Raw genomic sequence first — 23,550 nt, 5'->3', positions numbered from 1 at the left:
TGGAGCATGTTGGAGATAAAAAACAAAATGTGCCCAAAACGTGATATTATGACGTTAGATGCCGTTTTAAGCCATGTTTGAACTTTCTATCACTTTCGGTTCCGATAATTCTGTTGACCATATTTGTGATATTCAGGCGTCAAATGACATCTTGGAGCATGTTGGAGATGAAAAACAAAATATGCCCAAAACGTGATATTATGACGTTATACGCCGTTCTGAGCCATGTTTGAACTTTCTATCACTTTTGGTTCCGATAATTCTGCTGACCATATTTGTGATATTCAGGCGCCAAATGACATCTTGGAGCATGTTGGAGATAAAAAACAAAATGTGCCCAAAACGTGATATTATGACGTTATACGCCGTTCTGAGCCATGTTTGAACTTTCTATCACTTTCGGTTCCGATAATTCTGTTGACCATATTTGTGATATTCAGGCGCCAAATGACATCTTGGAGCATGTTGGAGATAAAAAACAAAATGCACCCAAAACGTGATAATATGACGTTATACGCCGTTCTGAGCCATGTTTGAACTTTCTATCACATTTGGTTCCGATAATTCTGCTGACCATATTTGTGATATTCAGGCTTCAAATGACATCTTGGAGCATGTTGGAGATAAAAAACAAAATGCACCCAAAACGTGACATTATGACGTTATACGCTGTTCTGAGCCATGTTTGAACTTTCTATCACTTTTGGCTCCGGTAATTCTGTTGATCATATTTGTGATATTCAGGCGCCAAATGACATCTTTTAGCATGTTGGAGATAAAAAACAAAATGTGCCCAAAACGTGATATTATGACGTTAGATGCCGTTTTAAGCCATGTTTAAACTTTCTATCACTTTTGGTTCGGGTAATTCTGTTGACAATATATGTGATATTCTGGCGCCAAATGACATCTTGGAGCATGTTGGAGATAAAAAACAAAATGTGCCCAAAACGTGATATTATGACGTTATACGCCCTTTTGAGGCATGTTTGAACTTTCTATCACTTTTGGCTCCGGTAATTCTGTTGATCATATTTGTGATATTCAGGCGTCAAATGACATCTTGGAGCATGTTAGAGATAAAAAGCAAAATGTGCCCAAACGTGCTTTTATGACGTTATACGCCGTTCTGAGCCATGTTTGAACTTTCTATCTCTTTCGGTTCCGGTAATTCTGTTGACCATATTTGTGATATTCAGGCGTCAAATGACATCTTGGAGCATATTGGAGATAAAAAACAAAATGTGCCCAAAACGTGATATTATGACGTTATACGCCGTTCTGAGCCATATTTGATCTTTCTATCACTTTCGGTTCCGATAATTCTGTTGACCATATTTGTGATATTCAGGCGCCAAATAACATCTTGGAGCATGTTGGAGATAAAAAACAAAATGCACCCAAAACGTGACATTATGACGTTATACGCTGTTCTGAGCCATGTTTGAACTTTCTATCACTTTTGGCTCCGGTAATTCTGTTGATCATATATTTGATATTCAGGCGCCAAATGACATCTTGGAGCAAGTTGGAGATAAAAAACAAAATGTGCCCAAAACGTGATATTATGACGTTATACGCCGTTTTGAGCCATGTTTGAACTTTCTATCACTTTTGGTTCCGGTAATTCTGTTGACCATATATTTGATATTCAGGCGCCAAATGACATCTTGGAGCAAGTTGGAGATAAAAAACAAAATGTGCCCAAAACGTGATATTATGACGTTATACGCCGTTCTGAGCCATGTTTGAACTTTCTATCACTTTGGGTTCCGGTAATTCTGTTGACCATATTTGTGATATTCAGGCGTCAAATGACATGTTGGAGCATGTTGGAGATAAAAAACAAAATGTGCCCAAAACGTGATATTATGACGTTATACGCCGTTCTGAGCCATGTTTGAACTTTCTACCACTTTTGGCTCCGGTAATTCTGTTGATCATATTTGTGATATTCAGGCGCCAAATGACATCTTGGAGCATGTTGGAGATAAAAAACAAAATGTGCCCAAAACGTGATATTATGACGTTAGATGCCGTTTTAAGCCATGTTTGAACTTTCTATCACTTTCGGTTCCGATAATTCTGTTGACCATATTTGTGATATTCAGGCGTCAAATGACATCTTGGAGCATGTTGGAGATGAAAAACAAAATATGCCCAAAACGTGATATTATGACGTTATACGCCGTTCTGAGCCATGTTTGAACTTTCTATCACTTTTGGTTCCGATAATTCTGCTGACCATGTTTGTGATATTCAGGCGCCAAATGACATCTTGGAGCATGTTGGAGATAAAAAACAAAATGTGCCCAAAACGTGATATTATGACGTTATACGCCGTTCTGAGCCATGTTTGAACTTTCTATCACTTTCGGTTCCGATAATTCTGTTGACCATATTTGTGATATTCAGGCGCCAAATGACATCTTGGAGCATGTTGGAGATAAAAAACAAAATGCACCCAAAACGTGATAATATGACGTTATACGCCGTTCTGAGCCATGTTTGAACTTTCTATCACATTTGGTTCCGATAATTCTGCTGACCATATTTGTGATATTCAGGCTTCAAATGACATCTTGGAGCATGTTGGAGATAAAAAACAAAATGCACCCAAAACGTGACATTATGACGTTATACGCTGTTCTGAGCCATGTTTGAACTTTCTATCACTTTCGGTTCCGATAATTCTGTTGACCATATTTGTGATATTCAGGCGCCAAATGACATGTTGGAGCATGTTGGAGATAAAAAACAAAATGTGCCCAAAACGTGATATTATGACGTTATACGCCGTTCTGAGCCATGTTTGAACTTTCTACCACTTTTGGCTCCGGTAATTCTGTTGATCATATTTGTGATATTCAGGCGCCAAATGACATCTTGGAGCATGTTGGAGATAAAAAACAAAATGTGCCCAAAACGTGATATTATGACGTTAGATGCCGTTTTAAGCCATGTTTGAACTTTCTATCACTTTCGGTTCCGATAATTCTGTTGACCATATTTGTGATATTCAGGCGTCAAATGACATCTTGGAGCATGTTGGAGATGAAAAACAAAATATGCCCAAAACGTGATATTATGACGTTATACGCCGTTCTGAGCCATGTTTGAACTTTCTATCACTTTCGGTTCCGATAATTCTGTTGACCATATTTGTGATATTCAGGCGCCAAATGACATCTTGGAGCATGTTGGAGATAAAAAACAAAATGCACCCAAAACGTGATAATATGACGTTATACGCCGTTCTGAGCCATGTTTGAACTTTCTATCACTTTTGGTTCCGATAATTCTGCTGACCATATTTGTGATATTCAGGCGCCAAATGACATCTTGGAGCATGTTGGAGATAAAAAACAAAATGTGCCCAAAACGTGATATTATGACGTTATACGCCGTTTTGAGCCATGTTTGAACTTTCTATCACTTTTGGTTCCGGTAATTCTGTTGACCATATATTTGATATTCAGGCGCCAAATGTCATCTTGGAGCAAGTTGGAGATAAAAAACAAAATGTGCCCAAAACGTGATATTATGACGTTATACGCCGTTCTGAGCCATGTTTGAACTTTCTATCACTTTGGGTTCCGGTAATTCTGTTGACCATATTTGTGATATTCAGGCGTCAAATGACATGTTGGAGCATGTTGGAGATAAAAAACAAAATGTGCCCAAAACGTGATATTATGACGTTATACGCCGTTCTGAGCCATGTTTGAACTTTCTACCACTTTTGGCTCCGGTAATTCTGTTGATCATATTTGTGATATTCAGGCGCCAAATGACATCTTGGAGCATGTTGGAGATAAAAAACAAAATGTGCCCAAAACGTGATATTATGACGTTAGATGCCGTTTTAAGCCATGTTTGAACTTTCTATCACTTTCGGTTCCGATAATTCTGTTGACCATATTTGTGATATTCAGGCGTCAAATGACATCTTGGAGCATGTTGGAGATGAAAAACAAAATATGCCCAAAACGTGATATTATGACGTTATACGCCGTTCTGAGCCATGTTTGAACTTTCTATCACTTTCGGTTCCGATAATTCTGTTGACCATATTTGTGATATTCAGGCGCCAAATGACATCTTGGAGCATGTTGGAGATAAAAAACAAAATGCACCCAAAACGTGATAATATGACGTTATACGCCGTTCTGAGCCATGTTTGAACTTTCTATCACTTTTGGTTCCGATAATTCTGCTGACCATATTTGTGATATTCAGGCGCCAAATGACATCTTGGAGCATGTTGGAGATAAAAAACAAAATGTGCCCAAAACGTGATATTATGACGTTATACGCCGTTCTGAGCCATGTTTGAACTTTCTATCACTTTCGGTTCCGATAATTCTGTTGACCATATTTGTGATATTCAGGCGCCAAATGACATCTTGGAGCATGTTGGAGATAAAAAACAAAATGCACCCAAAACGTGATAATATGACGTTATACGCCGTTCTGAGCCATGTTTGAACTTTCTATCACTTTTGGTTCCGATAATTCTGCTGACCATATTTGTGATATTCAGGCGCCAAATGACATCTTGGAGCATGTTGGAGATAAAAAACAAAATGTGCCCAAAACGTGATATTATGACGTTATACGCCGTTCTGAGGCATGTTTGAACTTTCTATCACTTTCGGTTCCGATAATTCTGTTGACCATATTTGTGATATTCAGGCGCCAAATGACATCTTGGAGCATGTTGGAGATAAAAAACAAAATGCACCCAAAACGTGACATTATGACGTTATACGCTGTTCTGAGCCATGTTTGAACTTTCTATCACTTTTGGCTCCGGTAATTCTGTTGATCATATTTGTGATATTCAGGCGCCAAATGACATCTTGGAGCATGTTGGAGATAAAAAACAAAATGTGCCCAAAACGTGATATTATGACGTTATACACCGTTTTGAGCCATGTTTGAACTTTCTATCACTTTCGGTTCCGGTAATTCTGTTGACCATATTTGTGATATTCAGGCGCCAAATGACATCTTGGAGCATGTTGGAGATAAAAAACAAAATGTGCCCAAAACGTGATATTATGACGTTATACGCCGTTCTGAGCCATGTTTGAACTTTCTATCACTTTCGGTTCCGATAATTCTGTTGACCATATTTGTGATATTCAGGCGCCAAATGACATCTTGGAACATGTTGGAGATAAAAAACAAAATGTGCCCAAAACGTGATATTATGACGTTATACGCCGTTCTGAGCCATGTTTGAACTTTCTATCACTTTTGGCTCCGGTAATTCTGTTGATCATATTTGTGATATTCAGGCGCCAAATGACATCTTGGAGCATGTTGGAGATAAAAAACAAAATGTGCCCAAAACGTGATATTATGACGTTATACGCCGTTCTGAGCCATGTTTGAACTTTCTATCACTTTTGGTTCCGGTAATTCTGTTGACCATATATTTGATATTCAGGCGTCAAATGACATCTTGGAGCATGTTGGAGATAAAAAACAAAATGTGCCCAAAACGTGATATTATGACGTTATACGCCGTTTTGAGCCATGTTTGAACTTTCTATCACTTTCGGTTCCGATAATTCTGTTGACCATATTTGTGATATTCAGGCGCCAAATGACATCTTGGAGCATGTTGGAGATAAAAAACAAAATGTGCCCAAAACGTGATATTATGACGTTATACGCCGTTTTGAGCCATGTTTGAACTTTCTATCACTTTCGGTTCCGATAATTCTGTTGACCATATTTGTGATATTCAGGCCTCAAATGACATCTTGGAGCATGTTGGAGATAGAAAACAAAATGTGCCCAAAACGTGATATTATGACGTTATACGCCGTTTTGAGCCATGTTTGAACTTTCTATCACTTTCGGTTCCGGTAATTCTGTTGACCATGTATTTGATATTCAGGCGCCAAATGACATCTTGGAGCAAGTTGGAGATAAAAAACAAAATGTGCCCAAAACGTGATATTATGACGTTATACGCCGTTTTGAGCCATGTTTGAACTTTCTATCACTTTTGGTTCCGGTAATTCTGTTGATCATATTTGTGATATTCAGGCGCCAAATGACATCTTGGAGCATGTTGGAGATAAAAAACAAAATGTGCCCAAAACGTGATATTATGACGTTATACGCCGTTTTGAGCCATGTTTGAACTTTCTATCACTTTCGGTTCCGATAATTCTGTTGACCATATTTGTGATATTCAGGCGTCAAATGACATCTTGGAGCATGTTGGAGATAAAAAACAAAATGTGCCCAAAACGTGATATTATGACGTTATACGCCGTTCTGAGCCATGTTTGACCTTTCTATCACTTTTGGTTCCGGTAATTCTGTTGATCATTTTTGTGATATTCAGGCGCCAAATGACATCTTGGAGCATGTTGGAGATAAAAAACAAAATGTGCCCAAAACGTGATATTATGACGTTATACGCCGTTCTGAACCATGTTTGAACTTTCTATCACTTTCGGTTCCGGTAATTCTGTTGACCATATATGTGATATTCAGGCGCCAAATGACATCTTGGAGCATGTTGGAGATAAAAAACAAAATGTGCCCAAAACGTGATATTTTGCCGTTATACGCCGTTTTGAGCCACGCTTGAACTTTCTATCACTTTCGGTTCCGATAATTCTGTTGACCATATTTGTGATATTCAGGCGCCAAATGACATCTTGGAACATGTTGGAGATAAAAAACAAAATGTGCCCAAAACGTGATATTATGACGTTATACGCCGTTCTGAGCCATGTTTGAACCTTCTATCACTTTTGGTTCCGGTAATTCTGTTGATCATATTTGTGATATTCAGGCACCAAATGACATCTTGGAACATGTTGGAGATAAAAAACAAAATGTGCCCAAAACGTGATATTATGACGTTATACGCCGTTTTGAGCCATGTTTGAACTTTCTATCACTTTTGGTTCCGGTAATTCTGTTGACCATATTTGTGATATTCAGGCGTAAAATGATATCTTGGAGCATGTTGGAGATAAAAAACAAAATGTGCCCAAAACGTGATATTATGACGTTATACGCCGTTCTGAGCCATGTTTGACCTTTCTATCACTTTTGGTTCCGGTAATTCTGTTGACCATGTATTTGATATTCAGGCGCCAAATGACATCTTGGAGCAAGTTGGAGATAAAAAACAAAATGTGCCCAAAACGTGATATTATAACGTTATACGGCGTTCTGAGCCATGTTTGACCTTTCTATCACTTTTGGTTCCGGTAATTCTGTTGATCATATTTGTGAAATTCAGGCGCCAAATGACATCTTGGAGCATGTTGGAGATAAAAAACAAAATGTGCCCAAAACGTGATATTATGACGTTATACGCCGTTCTGAGCCATGTTTGACCTTTCTATCACTTTTGGTTCCGGTAATTCTGTTTATCATATTTGTGAAATTCAGGCGCCAAATGACATCTTGGAGCATGTTGGAGGTAAAAAACAAAATGTGCCCAAAACGTGATATTTTGCCGTTATACGCCGTTTTGAGCCATGCTTGAACTTTCTATCACTTTCGGTTCCGATAATTCTGTTGACCATATTTGTGATATTCAGGCGCCAAATGACATCTTGGAACATGTTGGAGATAAAAAACAAAATGTGCCCAAAACGTGATATTATGACGTTATACGCCGTTCTGAGCCATGTTTGACCTTTCTATCACTTTTGGTTCCGGTAATTCTGTTGATCATATTTGTGAAATTCAGGCGCCAAATGACATCTTGGAGCATGTTGGAGATAAAAAACAAAATGTGCCCAAAACGTGATATTTTGCCGTTATACGCCGTTTTGAGCCATGCTTGAACTTTCTATCACTTTCGGTTCCGATAATTCTGTTGACCATATATTTGATATTCAGGCGTCAAATGACATCTTGGAGCATGTTGGAGATAAAAAACAAAATGTGCCCAAAACGTGATATTATGACGTTATACGCCGTTCTGAGCCATGTTTGAACTTTCTATCACTTTTGGTTCCGGTAATTCTGTTGATCATATTTGTGATATTCAGGCACCAAATGACATCTTGGAGCATGTTGGAGATAAAAAACAAAATGTGCCCAAAACGTGATATTATGACGTTATACGCCGTTCTGAGCCATGTTTGAACTTTCTATCACTTTTGGTTCCGGTAATTCTGTTGATCATATTTGTGAAATTCAGGCGCCAAATGACATCTTGGAGCATGTTGGAGATAAAAAACAAAATGTGCCCAAAACGTGATATTATGACGTTATACGCCGTTCTGAACCATGTTTGAACTTTCTATCACTTTCGGTTCCGGTAATTCTGTTGACCATATATGTGATATTCAGGCGCAAATGACATCTTGGAGCATGTTGGAGATAAAAAACAAAATGTGCCCAAAACGTGATATTATGACGTTATACGCCGTTTTGAGCCATGCTTGAACTTTCTATCACTTTCGGTTCCGATAATTCTGTTGACCATATTTGTGATATTCAGGCGCCAAATGACATCTTGGAGCATGTTGGAGATAAAAAACAAAATGTGCCCAAAACGTGATATTATGACGTTATGCGCCGTTCTGAGCCATGTTTGAACTTTCTATCACTTTTGGTTCCGGTAATTCTGTTGATCATATTTGTGATATTCAGGCGCCAAATGACATCTTGGAGCATGTTGGAGATAAAAAACAAAATGTGCCCAAAACGTGATATTATGACGTTATACGCCGTTCTGAGCCATGTTTGAACTTTCTATCACTTTTGGCTCCGGTAATTCTGTTGATCATATTTGTGATATTCAGGCGCCAAATGACATCTTGGAGCATGTTGGAGATAAAAAACAAAATGTGCCCAAAACGTGATATTATGACGTTATACGCCGTTCTGAGCCATGTTTGAACTTTCTATCACTTTTGGCTCCGGTAATTCTGTTGATCATATTTGTGATATTCAGGCGCCAAATGACATCTTGGAGCATGTTGGAGATAAAAAACAAAATGTGCCCAAAACGTGATATTATGACGTTATACGCCGTTCTGAACCATGTTTGAACTTTCTATCACTTTCGGTTCCGGTAATTCTGTTGACCAGATATGTGATATTCAGGCGCCAAATGACATCTTGGAGCATGTTTGAGATAAAAAACAAAATGTGCCCAAAACTTGATATTATGACGTTATACGCCGTTCTGAGCCATGTTTGACCTTTCTATCACTTTCGGTTCCGATAATTCTGTTGACCATATTTGTGATATTCAGGCGTCAAATGATATCTTGGAGCATGTTGGAGATAAAAAACAAAATGTGCCCAAAACGTGATATTATGACGTTATACGCCGTTCTGAGCCATGTTTGAACTTTCTATCACTTTTGGTTCCGGTAATTCTGTTGATCATATTTGTGATATTCAGGCACCAAATGACATCTTGGCGCATGTTGGAGATAAAAAACAAAATGTGCCCAAAACGTGATATTATGACGTTATACGCCGTTCTAAGCCATGTTTGAACTTTCTATCACTTTTGGTTCCGGTAATTCTGTTGATCATATTTGTGATATTCAGGCGCCAAATGACATCTTGGAGCATGTTGGAGATAAAAAACAAAATGTGCCCAAAACGTGATATTATGACGTTATACGCCGTTCTGAGCCATGTTTGAACTTTCTATCACTTTTGGCTCCGGTAATTCTGTTGATCATATTTGTGATATTCAGGAGTAGTATAGATTCGCCGATTCAAGAACCTCCTCCTCGAACCTGCGTTCTAGGAGGAGGTTCTTGAATCGGCAAATTTTTTGGGGGTCAGAGGAGGTTCGATGAGGAGAGGAGGTTCTTGAATCGGCGATTCTTTTGAGGGTCGGAGGAGATTTGATGAAGAGAGGAGGAGGTCAATTAACTTGAGAAGGTCGTGTTATTTTGACGAAATTATTAAAAATTTATCTTTATTAAAAATGTATCTTTATTTAGGTTATGTTATTAAAAATTTATCTTTATATGTAACCTGTTTACCTAGATGAAAACAATTACTATGTTTATCCTTCGACGCTTCTCAATGAACTGGTAATGTTTTCGATATATCTCTTAACTTATTGTACACAAAGGTATACGATTTTGGGACATGTAGGTATACAAATAAGTGAGTCATGATCTACCTGCGGGATATTTTTTAAAATTTATTGTGTAAAGGTATACGGAGCTTTAAAATATGCGAGGAGGTTCTTGAATCGGCAAATTTTTTGGGGGGATACGTTCGAGGAGGAGGTCAATTAACTTAATACTAGTAAGTGAGTCATGATCTACCTGCGAGATATTTTTTTAATTTATTATGCAGAGGTATACGGAGTTATAAATATACATGTATACAAACGCACTCGATGCATCCTCCTCCTCCCCAATAAGTTTCAGGAGCGGTGAGGGTTTATAAACGCCTGCGAAATGTGGTATTGACGTAGTTCTTTCATAACAAGTAGAAGTGTACAACATTAAATTGTAAAATGGTCGTGTGTGAGGATTGTGGAAAAAGTTTTACTCGAGTTGACAATTTAAAAAGACATCAACGATTATCTTGTATTGGCAAGAGAATCAAGCTTGACGCACCGCAAATTCCAAAAGCAGTAAAATGTGAGGCTTGCGATGATTATGTAAATAGACAATGTTACTCTGCACATTTACGAAGCAACGCACACAAGCGTAACGCTTTTGTTATAATCGATGACGGAGTGGAGAGAATAGCTGGAGCATTCGGTGACAAAATTGTCAGTTATCGAATAAGTGAAGAAGGTTTTTTTGTGGATTTGGATGAATTTTCTCATAGAATTCGAGAAAAAATACTAAATCTAATACAAAGCGCAATCGATATTCACCGAAATGTAAAATTAAATATGGAATGTTTTGGTTTGTATTTTTTACAATCAAAGGAAGACTGTGAAATAAAATCATTCAATACGAAAAATAAGGTAGTATCATAAGGTCGGATCTGTATAAAATATATAAGGAATTTATTGATGAAATTTCATCAAAAATGTCAGAATTCCAGGAACGAGATTCAGGTAAGCGTAATGTGACATAATATACCTATATATTAACAAATAAATGTTTCAATATTTTATTTAGGATGGACTTTAATGCAAATTCTCTATATGGAGTTAAATTTAAACAAATATAATCCTATCAGAGCATCTAATTACATCGATCTACCATCGCAAATAAAAGCAAAGCGTGCTGTGATAAATATACAAAACGCGGATGATGCATGTTTTGCATGGGCTGTAACATCCGCACTACATGAACCGAACGGTTTACCACAGAGGACATCTTCGTATCCGAATTACCTAGACTGCGGCTTAGACTATTCAAATATTGTTTTTCCAGTTAAATTACGAGATATACCTGTATTTGAAAAGCAGAACAAACTATCTATTAATGTATATGGAATAAATGAGTATTTTAAAGACGGTGTTATGAATTATGACATAATTACAATGTATATATGTCGACAAAAAGAAAAAAGACATATAAATTTATTATTGGTTACAAATGATTCCGGGAATAGTCACTATTGTTGGATAAAAAATCTGTCTCGATTACTATCATCGCAAGCATCGCAGAATGGTCATGAAAAATTTATTTGCGACGGATGCTTGGTATTCTTTACGTCAGAAAATAAACTTATCCGTCATCAAAGTGACGATTGCAGCAAGGTAAGGGCAATTTTACCAACAACAAATTTGAAAATAAATAAATATGGAAATGAAGAAAAGGAAAATATACTACAGTTCGAAAATTTTGAACGACAATTAAAAATACCGTTCGTGGTGTATGTAGATTTTGAAGCATTACAGAAACCGATCGCCGATGCGGAAGCAACAGAACTTAACGATGATAATTCATACTCCGTCAAATGTTTCAAACCCGAACCTTATGCATTTGCATATTATATAAAATGTTCATATGACGAATCATTGTCGAAGTTTGAAATATATCGCGGATGTAATGCTGCTCAAATTTTCATGAGCAAGTTGGAACATGACGTTCTGAATATATACAAAAATTATTTAAGCCAACCAAAAGAAATGCTCCCATTACCACCTATTGATAGATTAATACATGAGATGCAGGATATCTGTCACATTTGTTCGCACAAAATAAAAGAAGGTAATAAAGTGTGCGATCATGATCACCTAACTGGGTTGTATAGAGGACCCGCACATGCTGTATGTAACATCAATTATCAATTACCAAAGTTCATACCGATATTCTTTCACAATCTTTCGAACTACGATTGTCATATGTTTGTGAAAGATATGGCATTAAAAGAAGAAGACGTGGACGTTATAGCACAGAATAAAGAAAAGTATATATCATTTTCGAAAAAAATTATCGTAGGAGAAAACATTGACAGCAAGGGAAAGCTAAGGCGGGTTCATATGAAATTGAGATTTGTGGATTCATTTAGGTTTATGGCTTTATCGCTAGAGAAGTTGGGTTCATTTTTGGAAGACAACCAATGCGTTCAAATCAGAAAATATTTTAGGAACGAAGAACAGTTTCGACTTATACGTCAGAAAGGAGTTTTTCCGTATTCCTTTGTGGATTCATTCGAAAAGCTGAATCTTACCGCTCTGCCAGATCGAAGTAGTTTTTACAATACTTTATGCGACGATAGTATAACCGAAGAAAATTATTGTCGTGCACAAACGGTGTGGAACTTATTTAACTGTCGCACTTTAGGCGAATATAGCGACATTTATTTAACGTCTGACGTTTTACTTTTGGCGGACGTATTTGAGAATTTCCGAACCATCTCGATGAAGTACTACTCTTTAGATCCATGTCATTACTTCACAGCGCCGGGCTTCGGTTGGGATGCATTATTACGAATGACAGGGGTAAAATTAGAATTATTAACGGACATAGACATGTTACACTTCTTTAAAAATGGTATTCGCGGTGGATTAAGTATGTGCACTAAACGCAGTGCGAAGGCTAACAATAAATTAATGATGGAATTTGATGAAACCAGAGACCCATCTTATATTTTGTATCTCGACGCTACGAATTTGTATGGACACGCAATCAGACGAAAATTACCGACGGGTGGATTTCGATGGCTATCAGATGAAGAGATTCAAAAGTTAGATATTTACAATACGGAAGACGATTCCGAAAAGGGTTACGTGTTCGAGGTAGATTTAGAGTATCCGGAAGCAATACATGATGAACACAACGATTTGCCATTTTGTCCAGAACGGATTGTACCCCCAGGTTCAAAAAATGCAAAGTTAATAGCAAATTTGGAAAATAAAACAAAATACATCATTCATTACGTGAATCTAAAGCAGTGTATCAAGTTCGGATTGAAACTAACGAAGATTTACAGAGTATTAGAATTTAAACAATCCAACTGGATGCGGAGCTACATCGATTTCAATTCCGATAAACGTGCGAAAGCTAAGAATGAATTTGAAAAAAATCATTACAAAGCAATGAATAACATCGTATACGGTAAGACAATGGAAAATGTGGAAAAGCGAGTGGATATAAGACTAGTTACCCACTGGGAATGTCGTCATAAGAAACCGGGCGTGGAAGCCCTAATAGCTAAACCAAATTTTAAATCTTCGAAAATATTTTGCGATAATTTGATAGCCGTTCAATTGAACGTCGCGGAAGTTCGTTATTGCAAACCGCTGTATGTGGGTTTCAGTATATTAGAGCTTTCGAAAACCGTAATGTACAGCTTCTTCTATGATTACTTAAAAGTTAAATATGGAAATAACATAACACTTTTATACACCGATACTGATTCCCTAATCCTAGAAATTACTACTCCCAATGTATATGAGGATATAAAAGAAAATATTGAATCTTTTGACACGTCCAATTATCCGTTAGAGAATATACACAATATACCTCGCGGTCGATCTGTGTTGGGAAGAATGAAAGATGAATATCCAAACAGGTGCATAACGTCATTTGTTGGAACAGGAGCTAAGGCGTACTGCATCACCTTGTTGAATGATAATGTAAAGAAGGCTAAAGGAGTAAAGAAATATGTTATAGATAAACATTTAAGCGTGACCGATTATAAACGTGTGGTTGAATGTGGCGGATCGGTTCATAAAAAAATGTACATTTTTAAGTCAGAATTTCATACTATGTATACCGAATTAAAGAATAAAATTGCTCTTTCATCGTGCGATGATAAACGATACATATTACCGAACGGATGTAATACTTTGGCGTGGGGTCATTGGTTGATAAAAAGATTGAATGCGAATAAATGAATTTAATTTAAAAAAAATTGTAAAGAATAATAATAATAATGTATTTGTAATGTTCGATTGTTAATACAGTCTTGTAAACTTTTAAATAGGGCTTAAATACGTTTTAAAGAACGTTAGTTTTTGAGATCCAAGAATTATGAGACGGACCTAATCCTAACCATTTCACAAACACTTGATTTCCTTTTCGCCGTAGCACTTTTTCCACCAAGTAGACGTCAGGATATTTAACTTTTTGTAATTCCTCTCGATAAAAACCACCCATAATTTTTTCATTGGATGCATCTTTGAGCAGATATGTTGTTGGGAAAGTATTACGAACAGAATGTATTGTAAACACTTCGTTAGACCAATTGGGAGTATAGTTTTTGGTGAAGGCGTGTCGATGCTTGCTCACTCTGACGTGATCACCGACATTAAATTTTTTGGTATAAGGATCGACAATTTTTATGTAATTATATACAGTTTTTAACAGTGTCGATGCGTTTCTGTTATTTACCTCGCTAGGTTTCATTCCTATCGTCCTGTGAACTTGGTTGTTATAATCCAGAATTAATTTGGGAAGCAATTCCAACCAACGATAGTTACCTTGCATACTAAATTCTTTCCACATTTTTTCTTTTATTGTTCTATTAAACCGTTCAACAATAGAACTCTTTAAATTGGAAAATGAACTGTAGTGATTGATGTGATATCGTGACATGAGCTTTTTAAAATCCTCATTGTAAAATTCTTTTCCGTTATCCGTTTGCAGATTCTTCGGTATGTTTTTTGTACAGCCCATCCATACTTTGAGAAAGCATTAATAACTGTTAGAATATATTTAAAATTACCATTTGCTTTTGAATAAGGTATCATCTCCACTAAATCAGCTTGAAATAAGTCCGTTAAACCTTTTATAATAACACGTCTGCGTTTATACTTTTTCCTCGCGGACGCGTGCAACTCGTTTACGACGGACCTTTTAATATCGCTCATTTTCTGGATATTTCAATGAGCAGTTCTACCATAAATGGTTTCTTGAGTAAAGTGGTCTTCGTTGTGGGTTTGCAAACTATTTTATCTCCAAAGAAGAGAACATTTAACTTTTTATTTGGATCGAAGATACTCCCGTTAATAATCATTTCAACGTCTCCTTCAAATCGGTATTTCACTATTTCACCAATATATAAAAAGTTTATATATTTACTTACGTAACCTAAATTTTGAATAATGTAATAATTATCCGTTGTATCCGTAGTTCCATCTCCGCTAAACGTAAGTATAGTTGGTTGTTTGAAATATCGTTGTAAGTTTTCACGTTTATTAAAATGAGCAGCAATGTTGTGTCCGTGTACGTGTTTACCAAACTTATCGATCGTCATATTAGACGAATGTTTTCCGAACTTGCTTAAACTCATCTGCTCTAGTTCACAAACGTCGGTGTTTTAAAACAAAAAATGTGAGAGTCGTATATTTATGATAATATTTTAACGTATAATCTCGGCCTCTGTTAGCTCCGATATTATTGATGATATTTCATTGACATGTGCAGAATGACCTGCAGTTTGCGAGGCCATCAACAAACGCAGTCTGTCGACAAGTTCGTTGGGATCGTCCCAATACTCGTCCCAATATTCGATAAGAGCCCCAGGAACGACTTGTTTTTGTAATGCACCACCGACTTTTTTCTTCGGATTCGGCCAGTATTTAGCCCAATGCACCTTGGGTTTGTTACCTTCAACGATAGGCTTGATAATATTCTGAAATTTCCCACTGTCGTCCTCAGTAGTCATACCTGCCTCTGGAATGTAATTAATGTACGGAGCATTTGAACGTAGTAAGATATCTTTGTAGTTGCGCATGTCCTGAATTGTAAATTTGCCCGGTTCGTTTTTAAATAGTAAATCATATAAACCAACGGTTCCCGTATATTTGAAGTTTCCAACGTGAATATCCTGATCCTCAAAGTGAACAGGACTGACTCCAATGTAGAAACCTTCGGGAGTTTCGCGAACACCGTATAAACGATCATAATCATCTTTTAAATCAGTTGTTAAACCAACAATATACGTTCTGGGCAAAGGATGAAACTGACTCAAAGCGGCTTGTACCTCTGGAGACTCCAATCTTTCTTCTATTTCATCTTTAAGTCGTTCTATTCGATTATGTGCGTCCGAAATAAGAGCTCCGGTATCCTCGCTAGAATCGAGGAGTTCTTCTTCTTCGCCCGGCGGAACTTCATATACTTCTTCTTCTGCATGAGCTAATGGACCAAGAGGAGAAGACGTGGGAGAAGATACCAACCTTTTTTCAGGAGTCGATGTAGCAAATTTTCGTCGTTGTTCTTTTAATGGAACTTTCGGTTTTCGAATAAAATATTCGGTCTCGGTTTTAGCTGGTACGTCAGAAATATCCGGCGAGTAGCGTTGTATCTTAGATATCAATTTTTCTTCTTTTGGAGATAAACTTCGTTTTGGAATGGATAGTAAAGGCACAGTGTCAAGTTTTGCGACAATATCCTGTAAGGGCCTTGCGATGGGTGCATATGCGGTTTCCGACCGAATCCTTGACTCCTCTAAGTCTTCTTTTAAAGAACGAATTTTGTCTCTCACGACTTCTCGTGCCGCGATAAGTTCTGCAGCTATCGTCTTGTTCATTGTATGATGTATGTGAAGTTACTACGAACTGTACAGCTGAAGTCGTTAGTTTTAAACTTCAATGAATTTATCAAAACCCTTACGGTAACGTCCCTTAGATACACTACAATCTAAATCAATAACTAGGATGCCGTGTCTATTCTCCCAACAAGCATCGCTAATTTCCTTTAGCCGATGAAACTCCATATCGCTCATTATGTGATCTTCAAATACGTGTTTTAAATTTGTTAAGTCTTGTTTAAATAACACCAAAAAGTTACAATTATCGCGAACTAATTGTTTTGGAATTGCACTATAACTTTGACAAATTAGAAAACAATCAATGTTTTTATGTCGACCATACGAAAAAAATTCCCTAATGACATTTTGACCTGTACAGGAAACATCGTCAAATACGACTACCGAATATTCTTTCGCATCTTCCGGTCGAATGAACTCGTCTATATTAGAAAATTCATAGTAACCGCAATCTTTTATAGGTTCAATTAAACGTCTTAAAAAATCGTACTTATTTTGGTATAACGAATTAGAGCATAAGTACAAGTTTAGGAAGCGCAACCCATTACGTGCAACTAAAAGCGATAACATAGCATTTGTTTTTCCGACACCTGAGGGTCCTACAATTAAACCTCGCTTACATTTTCCACCAAATAAATTGCTGTGTCTTGTAAAGTGTTCTTCGACCGAACCATTACTAAAATTTACTATAGGCAGTGTTAGAAGTTGCGGTAAACATTTTAATTTCTCGTCGATCATGATTCTCGTACTAAATGAATTGGATAAGACTGAATGAAAATATAGCAAAAGAAACTATATATACATATATTTAAGAAGAACAATAATAATAATAATAAGTATAATACCTTAACCATTTAACCTAACATAACCTAACCTAACCTAACCTAAGGAAGAGGAGGAAAAATGGTTACCACTCCTCCTCCTCTTCCTGCTCATCCCGCACTTCATACGGGGGCGGAGGCGCTGCAGGTGTCGGTGTCGGAGGTTCTATCCCAGTCGAACAATGGTGTATGTGCATGTTTTGAACATGCACCTGCCCTCTCACCACTGCCGACTCTGAGACAATACTGTTTACCTAAGAAGATTATGAAATTAAAAACGTGCAAAAAAGATTATAGATATAGCCTACCAGCTGAAACAGGGTATCTACTTTGACCTCCAATGACGCAACTCTTCGCTCCAACGTGAGCACCCTCCCGAAGTTGTTGCTACCGGACATCTTTTTAGCTAGGAAGGGAAGTTATTAGTATGTAAAGAAGACAAAATGAATTCTGCTTTTTTCATTTCAACGGTTAATGTTGCAACGGTGATGTCGAGTGACGTTGTTAAAGAGTGGTTAGAACTCGACGCCAGCCCTTCCCTAAACTGTGCAAGTTCTCTCAAAGAGGTCTGCAATTGAACTACCTTTGCATGAAGGTCTTTATAAAAATTTTGATACAAAATATTAATTTCGGTCAAAATCTCCTCTTTGGTTGTTTCTACTGCTGCACACATTGCATTTGAAAAAAGGCTGGCAGGTACATCGGAAATGACTGAAGTAGCGGGAATTGTGTCCACCCTTAAGATTTGTACTTTCGGGCTTAATGAGGGAACTTCTATGGTAGGAATGTTTATGTTAGTAGGGGGAGTGGGAATCGACGAAGCTTTAGAAGAAGAAGCCTTAGAAGAAGAAGCCTTAGAAACAAAAGCTGCATTAATAGCTTTAAGGTATGTCCGGTTTTCGGTGCAGTGTTGGGATACCGCCATTAAAGAAAGAGAGTCGTTGGACTCATCGCCGCTAGCCACTTCCGAGTGTGTCACTTCAACCTTTGACAGAGTCGCAGGTTCAACTGACACACGCTTGTGTTTGGTACTTCGCGAACGAGCACGGGTCTCCCGTCGAAGCTCTCTATACTTATCTGGCGGTAACCACACACCTGCACCCTTCTTCCGGTGTTCACGGTTCCCCGACTTTCGACGAAGTGAAAGTGAAAGGTGTTTCACATTCTTATCGTCGACTTTCGAGGAACCTGCGATGTTTGGAAGCGCCGTAGCTTGCTGCACATTAGATTCAACGTTTGGATCCATCGGCTGCTCATTAGGCTGCACGTTTGGATCCAGAGCCTTCTCAACAGTCGACATGTTCAACAGGTTTATGTCAAAACTGTTTAACAGAAAGGATTCCTGGCTGGCGAAACCCGGAGCAGTTAAATCAATTTGACTAAAACCGTCTTGAGACATCTTGATAAGAAAAGAAAATTAATTAATTTTATTTTAATAAAAAAAACATGTATACTTACATCGCTTGATGAAAAATACAGTTGCACGTTAAAATCTAACTGCAGAGGGTGCTTGTCAACAAAGTGCTGAATGATAGGATATGAATGATAAAACGTTCGAAAAAATAAAGTTATGCTTACCAATAAAAGTTAACTTGAAAAAATAGAAGGAGCTATAGGAATGAAAAACACAAGATTAAAAACAATATATGTCAAGAAAGGAGACTATACTTACCAGAAAAAAGTTGCTGAAATTACGATGTTAAAAACTGATCGGTCTAATCGAACTGATCAGCAGTAAGCTCCTGTAGGAATTGGGAAAAAAAATATCAATTTAACATAACAAACAAATAAACAAGTTGTACTCACAAAAACAAAGTAGAACGAGCTGTCATGATGAAATAAAGCAAGAATATATTATATAAACATGGAAGTAGAAAAGGTTACTTACCAAATAAAACACAGCAAAAAAAGAGAAAGCTGAATGAGCAAGGATGTCTAGGAGTGGAAAAAACAATTTTAAATATTATATAAACATGCAAAACAAATATAGTTTTACTCACCAAAAAAGAGAAAGTTGTAGAAAGAGCTGTAGTGATGGAGAGAAAATGAACGTTATATAAACATGATAATAAAGAAGGTTGTACTTACCAAAAAACTGAAGAACACAAACACTTAAGTGACTTTCAAAGGCTGGGAGGTGCCTTCTTATACTAGAGTAATGAAGGGGGGCGTGGGGTGGGGCGTGACAAGGGGGAGGAGTGGGGAATGGGCGGAGTTAGAGTGGGGGTACTTTTTTTCTGGCTCTACTTTCCTGGCAACCGGGGGGGGAATTTTAGATTTCCCCCACTCCCATCCCCACTCTTCCATCTCCACTTTGGGAGGAGCCTGAGGAGGAGCATGGGAGGAGCATAGGAGGAGCTTCAATAAACAATCCTTTTCCCTTTTTCTTTTCTTTTTTTTTTTTTTTTTTTTTTTTCTTCCTTTTCTCTTCCTTTTTTTCTTCCAATTTAATACTTTTTCAATGTACAATCCAAGTCATACCAACCCAACCCAATGTATACATACCATGTATTCATTTAGATTAACTATTTTTTCTTTTAAATTAAAACAACTTTTTACACTTTTTACAATCTTTTATTATTATTAATTTACAATCTATAACTGACAATGTTTATATACTAAACCATACATAAAGAACAATCCTTTCTTGCCGATGGTGGACCATCAATATGCGTTTCCCAATGAGGCAAATTATAATGTTCAAAACAGGGCAGCTTGCTTTGTAATCGCTCATCGTTTCTATACTTCAACGGTAATTTAAACCAAACCGCCGCCAAATCTAATGGCTTTACTTTATTGATATAATAATCGATTGGTAAATAACATAATTCGTAGTTTTTAATATTCGCAAAAGATAAATCAGATTCGTATCTTTCCATAATATCCCACACTTTATTAATTATAAAAGTTGAAAGTCCCAATCTGGTAACTAACCGCCAAAGACGTTCCATCTTGAACTGCTCTACCGCTACTACCCGTCTGCCTTTCTCAATTCGTTTACATATAGTTATAGATGTCTGAATACGTATGAAAATAAATAAAAAACATTCGATAAGGAGCACATACTTGGTCTCTTTTTATGATAGGGACACATCGGCGCACCAACCTCCAATTTGCATTCATTTTCCGGCAATTCTTTTACCGGTATTGTTAAAATTCTTCTTAAAAATGTAGCTTTCTCACGTCCTTTTACGTACGCTACTTTTGTCGAACGACACAAATAATAAACGATCTCATCGAAACGAGACGCAGGAACAAACCCGTCGTTCCAATCAATACAATGATGATGACTCATTAACCAATTCGCCGTATTGCGAAATTTGGTAGATAGTGAAGAAAAGCTTCGACTAGGTTGAAACACGTAATGACTTATACAATGATTACTGTCGTAAGAAGCCAGTTCCTTTGGGATAAATTCTTCATCGTTTATCGTGAAACCTTGAATGTCCAAAATAATAAAATCCCTTTGAAAAACCATAATATCCATAATATACCACTATATGCAAACGTTTCCTTCGATGTTTAGAGATACACTAAATGACGTTGCTTCAACAGTACCACTATATTAATTGCTTAACCATTTTCGTAAGAGGCGAATACACAAATGCTCTGTCATGCAGAATTAATGCGTAAGCTGTCGTACCTTCCGGAATTGGATTTTTCGTTGAATACTCGATTTTTATTTCTACTCCGCTTTTATGTATTGCTTCCTGTTGATACGTGCAATCGATTCCAATTAACGGCGCGTAAGTTTTAAATTCTTCCGGTGAAAACAAAGGTTCGCTTTCTTGATAGTAGTATGCTTGCTGAAATCTTGAATACATATCATACAAAATCGCATAGTGATTGTTATCAAAATCCACATTCAAATTATCGTACGGAAAACGTTCTCCATTCAAGAAAACGGTTACGTTCGTTAAGTTTATATTATCAAATAATGCCATGTTTCCTTTAAATATACCCTTTCGATTTGTTTGAAATCCGATGATTATAAATCTAGGCGTTTCCAATTGTGGAGCAGTTTTGACGGCCCAAGATTGCTTCGTAGTTTGAGGTAATTGAGGGTACTCGTGTATTTCCCACGATCGAAAAGGAACGTGAATGTCTACGTTTCTTTCTGATAGTTTTGTTAATGCCAACTGTTCGCGTAATCCCACCGCCACGTGAGGAACTCTCCATATAATTTTATTAATGATCAATTTCAATTTTTCGTCGTTCGGAGCGGCTGCTGGTTGAAAGATGACGTCCGTATCATCGTGTCCGCGAATTAGCACAAGTTCCTGTCGAACGTTCATCATGATCTTTCTGAAATCTTCTGCGAATCCTAGCAACGTTTTTAGCGGAACGCTAAGACCGAAATTTCCATTTTTGTCTAAAGCCTTTGAAACACCCGCTATATCATCTTTCCAAGGTTTTATGTGCCAACCGGCGTTCTCTAATTTCACCACCTCGTTCTGCGTAGATGAGAAATAACCCTTCATGCATGAGCTTATACCGATGTTCCGCACACCATCAACATGTACTCCGTTAATAAGATATCGAATATCGCTAAACATAAATGCAACGGGATTGTTAACCAATTGCCCCGTTGCGCTGTCATCTTTTGTTATACTTCCGTCCGCGGCTAACTTACGAACGCTACCCTCGACGTATAGATAACTCTCGCTCGGTAAAGTATAATTATCTATTTCCGGAATTGAAATTCTAATTTCGTCATTGTTATCGAACGTGGTCGATCCAAACGGTTGATGCGAATGGAATTCATAACTTACGATAGAGTGATCTGTTTTTATCTTATCCGTTACTTTTAAAATGTCCATTACTTTAACACTTCGTATCCTAACTGAACTAAATACCTTCGATTGACTGGTGATAATCGATGAATGGATCGTCTTCTACTGCCGCTACGTTGACTGATGACGCGCGCTTTATAGTTTTCTCCATTAAACAATTTTCTCGCTCTGTCTCTTCTTGACCACCGCTTTCTTTTGTTTTGATATAACACTGTCATAACGTTAGTCAAATTTAAATAATTCAATTTATCGATCTCAGGTGAACTCTCACTGTTATTTCTTCTTCTCTGAAGTCTACCAAGTTTCCGTCCTGATCAAGTATACGTACTGTTAAGCTACTAATCACGTTCGTTAAAACCGGTAAATAAATAGGTAGTTGTGGTGATTCGATTATTTTAAAACCTGCCGGAACGTTTGGGAAAAAATGATATAAAACGTGCACGGGAACTCCGTTATTATACGATCCCGTCACTAAATTACAATAAATTTGTAAGGCGTTCGTTTTATTTATGTTTACTACGAAATCGGATTCCACTTCCGTATCTCTAGGTAATATTTGAGGCTTGAAGCCAAGTAACGGCCCTATAGAATTATCGCATGCAAAATTAATTCGACGGGTACTTTTTATTAAAGAATGTTGTGTGTTATTATTCCCCTTAATCCTTATTACGACACTTTTAGCGTGTCTTTTGTCTAGCTGTTCATTCACGAACTCGGCAATATCATCAATATCGTACGTTCCAACAGGTACTATTATATTGTTTTTAAAATGTCCTGTCTTATCTTCGTATTGGATTACGTTGTTGTTTTTATTAACGTTTGCTAAACTATTAAACGTTTCGAAATTCAAAAGAGCCAACTCGTAACTACCAAATTCGTTCAAATAGATCGGAGGATTAAAATTACAAGTCAATTCAGATGACTTTCCAGTCAACGTAAATGTATATGTCGTGTGTATTGCTTCTTTCTCCATTACTTCTGAACGTCTAAACGTCTCTAGA

General features: G+C 37.2%; 1 protein-coding gene and 1 long non-coding RNA gene across 4 annotated transcripts; one reads left to right on the top strand and one right to left on the bottom strand.

The window, feature by feature from the left end:
• Positions 1-11,016: 11,016 nt before the first annotated feature.
• LOC139429682 (uncharacterized) lies at positions 11,017-14,281 on the top strand. The gene is made up of 2 exons (XM_071195615.1): positions 11,017-11,044; positions 11,109-14,281. The coding sequence occupies exons 1-2, from the start codon at positions 11,017-11,019 to the stop codon at positions 14,279-14,281; spliced, it is 3,201 nt and encodes a 1,066-aa protein (XP_071051716.1).
• A 4,062-nt stretch (positions 14,282-18,343) lies between these two features.
• On the bottom strand, positions 18,344-20,010 carry LOC139429672 (uncharacterized). 3 transcript variants are annotated; one of them, XR_011640233.1, is made up of 4 exons: positions 19,563-20,010; positions 19,429-19,498; positions 19,215-19,366; positions 18,344-19,155 (listed from the first exon to the last, which is right to left on the bottom strand). It is a non-coding gene; the product is annotated as an uncharacterized lncRNA (long non-coding RNA). The 3 variants fall into 3 exon arrangements; XR_011640234.1 differs by having other exon boundaries at positions 19,215-19,280; positions 19,335-19,366; positions 19,429-20,009; XR_011640232.1 differs by having other exon boundaries at positions 19,429-20,010.
• Positions 20,011-23,550: the final 3,540 nt, after the last annotated feature.

This window comes from Onthophagus taurus, chromosome 4 (genome assembly GCF_036711975.1).
Source record: "Onthophagus taurus isolate NC chromosome 4, IU_Otau_3.0, whole genome shotgun sequence".
NCBI lineage: Eukaryota > Metazoa > Arthropoda > Insecta > Coleoptera > Scarabaeidae > Onthophagus > Onthophagus taurus.
This window is presented reverse-complemented; position numbering and strand designations above follow the sequence as displayed.

Excerpts from the sequence above, each read along its gene's own strand:
- LOC139429682 (XM_071195615.1), top strand. The coding sequence starts at position 11,017 with ATGTCAGAATTCCAGGAACGAGATTCAG. Across the intron at positions 11,045-11,108 it reads ATTCCAGGAACGAGATTCAG|GATGGACTTTAATGCAAATT; the intron begins GTAAGCGTAATG and ends TATTTTATTTAG.